At 43.0% G+C, this 7,998-nt stretch overlaps 1 protein-coding gene across 2 annotated transcripts in view; it reads right to left on the reverse strand.

Annotated features, from left to right (window-relative positions):
- The window catches only part of LOC131691701 (glutamate receptor 1), a 496,119-nt gene extending 492,586 nt beyond the window's left edge, over positions 1–3,533 (reverse strand). For both annotated transcript variants that reach the window (XM_058978296.1, XM_058978295.1), the window contains exon 1: positions 1,284–3,533. In XM_058978296.1, the coding sequence (XP_058834279.1) occupies positions 1,284–1,452 (169 nt within the window). In that variant the 5' untranslated portion in view covers positions 1,453–3,533. The remainder of the gene's footprint in view (positions 1–1,283) is intronic.
- Between the last annotated feature and the right edge of the window lie 4,465 nt (positions 3,534–7,998).

Genomic DNA, 7,998 nt, shown 5'->3' on the forward strand with positions numbered 1-7,998 from the left:
AAGACGGCTTCGACCTGGACGTGAAAAACAAAACAGAATTAAATGATCCCCCAGATGCAGATTGCCAGCAAACCCCGCGAAAGAAGGTCTCTGCTCGCAATAAAAAGTTGCGCGCACGAGATCCAATATTATAATAATATTTGTTTATATTTTTATTTTTATATTTGGAAACATATAAAAGATCCACGGCTCCGTTAAGCTACCGCTATGAGCCTTGTCAAATAAACGAATTATAAAAAAAAGTTCTTATTATACCTGAAAAGTACACGTTAAAGATTTAATGAAACTTGGAAGTTTATTCAATTGCTATTGGACATAGGACTGTTCTGGAAATTTCTTAAAACGAGAAGCTTAAACCGCTTTCTCTCTCTCTCTCTCTCTCTCTCTCTCTTTATACGAATTTTTGATAAATGTGTTTGTTGCATGTTGCATGGTTTGCTAGAAATGCTTCGTTAAAACAAACAGCTTAACCTCGCCATCAGAAATCGCCCTGCAGATACGTTCGCGAGTACAGTCACCGGAAAATGTAACGTTTTATTAAAATATTTATATTTGTTTTAATCCCCCTCCATTCCAAAAAAGTTGTGCTGGGACATTTTGAAAAAATATTTGTAATGGCCTTAGTTCAATGAAAATTATATTATTTTTTTAATTGATACCAGATACCAAATGAATATTGTACAAATAAACGAATTCGAGAAAAAAATACATATTTCCATCACTCTAAAAAAATTTTGTTTGGACAAAAGAGAAGGTGACTAACCCCCTCCATTCCTTGGCTACCCCACTGGGCAGCGCTAACAAGTTGTCAATAAATCACAACATTCACTTCGAACGACACATCAACCGAAGCCCTGGCGGATTGTGCCGGAAAAATTTCCCGGAAACCAGTGAATCGAATAATATCCTGAACAAAGCGAATAGCACCAACGATAAATATTGGTTTCCCAATTTACAAAAGGCGACAGTTTATTTTGGTACACGAAAGGAAATAAATATTACCATGCTATTTTTCTCCGACACGGCTGTGAGAGAAGGTTTTCCTTGCTTTCACATCAGGCACGGTTGTTTGTGGGTGTTTGGAATTCGACCCCGTACAAGTCCACAGTTTCCACGGAAACATGCTTTTTTCTTCTTTCTGCAATATCCATTACCTTATATCTTTTCTCAGGAATTTTTCCAACCCATAATGTGTCGTATGGACCCCGTTTCCTACTGTTTGCCCTTTCACCTTCTGGCGGCGGCGGGATATATTATTAGTTATTACTGCGGTTCTTACTTACCCAGGGGTATTTTCTCCGTTGGTGTTTGTGCGTTTGCCAATGTCGCCGTTGTCGCTATGAGTAGCAACGTAACCACAAAGTACCACCGTTTCCATCGGCAATCTGCACCAGTTCCTGCAGCTTGGAACGGCTGCCACGGTTCGAGGCCACCCGTCATGATTAATTCCATAATTGTCGCTATTTTTCTCGCAGGTATTTTTTTTCTTCTTCTTCTGTTGTTTGTTACTCACTGCCTAGGATATTTATTTTTATTTTTTCCGCCGTCGAAATGCTGCCCGAGGAAAAATCGAGAGCTATAAGAATCACAACCAGCTGGCAGATCGTGCAGATTGTACAGGCCTAGTCTAAGCGAACGGTAAGACGATATTCTTCTCGATTCCACAGCAACGGTGGTGGTGTACGAGTTTTTTCTTCTTCAACGATATTTTTTTACTTGGTCGTGAACTTTTCGCTCCACGAATCGGCGGTCGCTGATGAATGTCGTTGTTTGGAGGGAAGGATTTTTTTTACATTTTATTTCGTTGTCAGGACATGTGACAGAGAAGAATGTGCTCGGAGACCGCAGCTGGGTTGGTGGGTGACCAATTTTCTTTGCAATTTATGACAATAATTTCGGACTTTAGACTGTGTTCTCAGGTGCCCTTTTCTGGTTTTTTCACTTACTAGCGGTGTGTTTTGACATTCGTGAATGTTGATTCTTACGGTACAGTGTAATGGATAGGATAGAGCCTTTTTAACACGTTTTTAGACGTCAACCGCTGTAAGTTGGTTAGGGGGAAAATTATTCACTTTAATTATTCTCGTTTTTTGTTTCTGTCAAGGAAAAAATGGCCCTCTTTCATCATTCAAGAGTAACGCACAAAGTTCACAATCACTTATTCACTATTGTTATATAAAATTTTAGAAGGATTTGAAATTTGTATGTAACGCCAAATACAACACCAACTCACACACGAGAAGAAAGAGTCTCCGAACCAGTTCAATAACTAAGCTTGTGCGTATTCTTCATTTCCACAAAGTCGCCAAGGCTTTCCCATATCAGCTGACTGATGGATTTCCATCGTTACTATTGCCACCCACTCAATTGGATGGGCGAATTTAAATATCCCAAACGAAGCGGAAGCCTGCCCTCGGCTGCACGTTCACAGCGTTCGAATTCCTACTTTCCTAGCGACGCAATAAATTGCACCATTTTCGTAATAAATCGCCTCCGAGATGACATATTGATTTGAATATCAATAGCTTTCGGCTGTGGATTCCTATTCACACCATTCACTGACTTGTCGGGACATTTTGCGGTTTCTTCGTCAGCTCTTCATTCGCTGCCTGGCAGCTCTTCGATATTGAATTGACTTGCACAGAACCCACTCGCTCTCTCTCTACACACACTTACTTCAGTGCTGCCTATTCCCAAGCAAATAGCATTCACTCTTTTTCACATTTCGTGCGGCACCACGGCACCCCTTTCCAGCCCCCAGCAGCAGCAGCGGCAGCATCCGGTATATGCAGGGAGCCAAAACTTCGTCTTGTTTTGCTGACAAGCCCAACCCACCAAGGACGACAATCTGGTTGATATTTTATGGTTCTTCTTTGCGTCCTCGGGCAAGTGAACGAACGAACGAACGAACTGAACCGAAAACGTTTCACTCGAACTGTCACGGCGACGAACGCTGGCAATAAATCAAACTCTTCTTCTGGCTTTGTCGAATTGGATTTTAAATTTTAATCACTGCCTTTTTCACACACGTCCAAAAACGCACACACAATCACACACGAATATGTTGGTGCAGAATCCAACGAACGCACACCGGAACCCTTCTGGCTGCCAGCTGCCAGCAACTCACTGCAAAACATCACTTCATTGATACGTACGATAACCACTCCGGTTTATCCGATCAAAGTTTAATTTTGACCCGGTCCGCCTAAGCGGAAAGTCTGCAGCATCCGTGATTCCGGAATAACAACAACAGAAATCCCGCACTCAGCGAGCCAAATCCAGCGCGGTCGCCATCGCCATCGCCGTCGTCGTCGTCACCGTTCCCATCGATAGTTGGCAACAACAGCTGAACTTTGTCCCGACCTATCTTCGACGGAAATTATTGAAAAGTTCCCGCAAATCTCACACACGAACGCGATCCAAGGGCGTACTGTCAACCTACCACTGGCTGCCGTACATAGCCTACTGAGCCCAGCTGTGGATGTTCAAATCACGCGGCCGTCACCGAAGACGTCTAGTCTAGTACTAAAAGCCAGCATCCGAGGCCAGTCTCCGCCGTTGGCAGCCGCTTCATCCTCGATGAGAAAAATAACAACCCAGCAGCTTTGTCCTAAATTTCATCCCTTCATCCTGTGCGCTCTCTCTCGTGTAAAACTCTCGCCGACGGAAACCACCCTTCACCAACAAAAGATGCTGCGTCTCCACTGATCCCATCTGCATTTTCTCACGCTCACCTACAGCGGGAAAAGCCTCTCAGAGAGTTACCTACTTCCATTTCTGCTCTCACTCGCTCATTTCCGATCGTACTGCGACGAACTGGTCCGCTTCCCGGAACACCCGTCACTGGGGGGGGGAGATGAATGATGGGGCATTAGTTTTGATGTCTGCAAATTATGATCGTCTCTTCACTGTTCGCACTGTTGGAGCCGAACCTAACAGACCCACACACACACCCGCTCCTTTTTCCAGTGGGGTGGCCCGGTCTTTGTGAAAACCAATCGGGGAGCGGGTTCGACAGGAAGAGAAATGGAAAGGATGCAATCATCTGGATGCTGCTCTGGTTCGGTTAGGTCTGGTTCAACCGCACCTGGGATGTGTGTGTGTGTGTATGTGCTCTGTCTTCTAGGTGAAAGTCGCGTTTCCGTAAAGGGAGCGGGTGGAATAATAGACTTCGAAAAAATAACGATCGACGGAACACTGTGGATGGAGCACAGACCTGCCAATGTGATGCTTTTTGGTTGTCTTTTTACTTTCAGACTTTCAGTAGGTTAATTTTTTTTTCTTCTCTCGATGGAAACTTTGCATCTGATGCCCTTCACAATGGCGATCGAAGGGGTGAGAGGTATGGTGGAGATGTAATTTACTTTCAACGAACTGAAATGAAAAGCGAAACAAATTTTTATTGCACGATTTTATTTTAATTGGTATTGCTCATTAGTATCCATTCTTTCTCGAGTATTCAACACTGAAGTTCGTTCTGATTGAAGTAGAATAGATCCAGTAGTCCCCCAATATTTAAATTGAAAAAATGAGCGAATGGTGCTGAGACCGCCTTCACGCAATCCAGTCGAGCTGAAATTTCCCAGAAAAACTCGTTTCCGATGGCAATGTGTTGTATAAATGAGGTTAATTAATCCCACAAAAAATAAATTATTATTTTAAAATTACACGGGAAGCTCCATTTACGAATAAATACGCCTGTAAAAAAACCATCGTCAATGAGATTAAGTGCAGTACTTGCAGGGACTGATCCTAATTTATTCTAAGCGATCGGTGAATAGTAACTTTTGTGAGTTTACAACGTCTTGCATTACTGCAATGGATACTATCCATTGGATAGTGGGGCGCAGATCGACCCAGTTTACACAGATATAAAAGCTGCTTTTGACACCGTTCGACAGTTCATTTAACTAAACTTCAACATCTGGGAGTGTCAGTGAGAATATGCAAATGCATCAGTTTATACTTTAAAAATTGGCTCGACCGAATCTTCCGGGTTTTTTTTCGCCCTCCGGCGTGCCCCAAGGAAGCAAGTTGGGTTCACTATTGTGTACACTGTTTTTCAATGACGTTGTCATCTTGATGGCCAACTGTGGGTTGCTCAGTTACGCTGATGATTTGAACAATTTTCTGTTCATACAGCGTGAAGGTGATTGTAGGTATCTTCAATAGTTTCTGAATCGTTTTGCTTGCTGGTGCAGCTGCAACACCATCGAAGTAAGCGTGTCGAGATGCTGTAGTATTTCTTTTTGTTGCTAGAGAATGCCCATAATTTATGACTACTACGTTCAAGGGGAGCAAGGGGGGGGGTTCAATTACACGGTGCTACAGCGATTTTGTATTTCTCAAGTGACCTAATATAGGTTGTAGATCTCGCCAAATGCAACACAAGACAATGTTTGAAAAATGTTGTATACCCTCAAAATCTTGATTTATGGCAGCAAAGCTATTTTTCGGAACTTTCTATTCTATTCTATTTTAACCCTTAAACAGCCAGTATTGAAAAGCATCCTGGAAAACACTGCAGTGTTTTTCTTGTCAATATTAATATTTGAAGCATACTTTCATATGTCGCAAATATTAAAACAGCCAGGCCTACTGTGCAGAGTTGGGATTGAAGATGTTTCAAAATTAGACGACAATTAAATTATTCATGTAATGAATAAGTTAATTAACGAATTGTTTTAAATCTCAAAGGAGGAAGAAACGAGGACAACCGTACCGACCGTTTCAGTTTAATGGGGATATAATAAATCGTTGGGAGTGACTTGGCTAAGAAGGTTAATGTCACTCCTTTGGCCCTTTGGGATGGGACAGAGGTATTTACACCTTCCCTTGGCTAATCAGCCTTGGTTAAAGCGCCTTTACTCGCTCTTATGGCGCGGCCGAGAAATCCGGATGCTTTTCCGAAATATTCTGGCTGCTTCTGAAAACTGGAAAACTTGACCAGCGAAATCGTATCTTCTCTTCAGTGGCGTAGTAGCGGGGGGGGGGGGTTTGGGGACGAAACCCCCCCCCCCGAAATATTTTGGAGAAATTTGAAAAAATTGAATATGTTGAACAAAAAAATGCCTAATATTTTAAATGAAACTCTCAAAGTTTCCTTTGCAAAAGTTATTTTGTGAAAATATTTCCTTGTAGTGAAAATTGGCTGCAGACTCGACACCTACCTGTCGGCACGTTGTGGAGGCTAGCTCAACCGCCAAGGACTATAACGAGTAGATCGCGGCGAAGCGAGGAGCTAGGAGTTTAATGGTTCACGAAATGGATATCGGTACCGAGAGAAATTTCGTCACAATTTGTAGTCCATGACTGACGGCGAACATGGAATGGAGAGTGTAAGAGAAGTATCTCCATAGATACCACCAGGCGATTCGCTACCGCATCGGCCAATGGAACCCTGCTGCAGCACGAAGAAGGACGGGCGACAAGCTAAAGTGGAAGACGAAAGCCTTTGACGAAAACCTCTTTGTTGAGTTACTTCGGCGAACAAGGGAATCAAGTACGTTGATACGGCTAACGGCTAACAAGAAGGATTGTGACGGCTTGTGACGTTACAATGTCACGAAAACTAGGGCGATGCAGTAGACGGCGTGCAGCTTACTGGTTACTCAGTACGTTACACGCTGCTTGTCTTAGAGCCAGAAGGCGGACTCAACGCGCAAGATGGAGAGTGAGAAAGGAGTGCAAGCGACATATCGACTCTTTAAAACGGAAGATTAAGCTTAGCAAGCCAATTGCCATAAGTAGTTGTGCTGAGAAATAAACGCCAATCCCTGGGGGACGCGTACTGAGTCATCATGACGAAGACGAGGGTCCGTCGACACCTGCTGAAATATGCCCGTGTAAGCTAAAGATAATCGTTGAGGGTCTCTTCCCGAATCACGATTCAACTACCTGGTCACCGACACCGTACGGCGAAGAAGAAGGAGGTAACACAGTCGAGTGGCAAGTGACTAACGACGAGCTCAAAGACGTGTCGATGTGACTAAAATCAAAGAAACCCCCCGGTCCGGATGGAATACCAACCGTGGCGCTGAAAGCTGCGATCCTGGCATATCCGGACATGTTCAGGATGCTACTGCTGAAGTCTTTAGATGATGGTAATCCCCGAAATGAGGAAGGTGCAGAAACTGATGTTGCTGTCAAAGTCAGGGAAGTCACCGGGCCATCCAGCCTCGAATAGACCAATGCCGCAGCGTGGCATAAAAGAATGAGCCAGATCCTGAAGAGCTACTTCCAGAGTAGATGTACCAGCTGAACAAAAGGGCAGAAGGCAATGCGTGTCGCAGCGGACGTTACTCAGGGCTCCATTCTCTGCCCAACACTTTGGAATGGGATGTACGATGCACTGATAATATAAATTCGTGAATATAATGAATCATGCAATGTACGAATTCATTCGTCGTTTTCTGCAACGAAGTATTTTCGTGCATTGTAAATAGTAAGTTTTGTTCATTTCATTTTACACATTTACTGTACACTGCACGAATGTTATCATTGATAACGACATTATTTTTCGAGAATGAAATGAAATGTTTTGTTTATTTTAATAAACGTTTATGTATATTACAAACGATTTCGTTGGTCGCATTCGATCTTTTAGGATCGATATTTGACAGCACCGATATTGCTCCGGCAGAGAAAAACTCAAAATGCTGTACTGCTCCAGATTCTGAATCAACTGGAAGCGAAAGAGGTTCAGAAAATCTTCCTGCAACTGGCGGACACGGATACGACTACTAAATATTCAGACAACAACAATTATCTGACGAATACCAACAATAGCTCCATATTGCTCTTTTGACGTGGACGGTTTGACGAATGGTGTTCGTAAATATTATAAAGATATTCGTATATAACAGCGAACGACTCGTTTGCTGAATGAAGCTGTTTCGTAATAAGCCAACGAAAGTCATTTTGTGGTTCTCACGAAAAACTCGTATTAAAAAATAAAAGTGTTTCGATAGAACTCGTTGAAAATCGTTGGTTTCGTGG

Source organism: Topomyia yanbarensis, chromosome 3 (assembly GCF_030247195.1).
Source record: "Topomyia yanbarensis strain Yona2022 chromosome 3, ASM3024719v1, whole genome shotgun sequence".
Classification (NCBI taxonomy): Eukaryota; Metazoa; Arthropoda; class Insecta; order Diptera; family Culicidae; genus Topomyia; species Topomyia yanbarensis.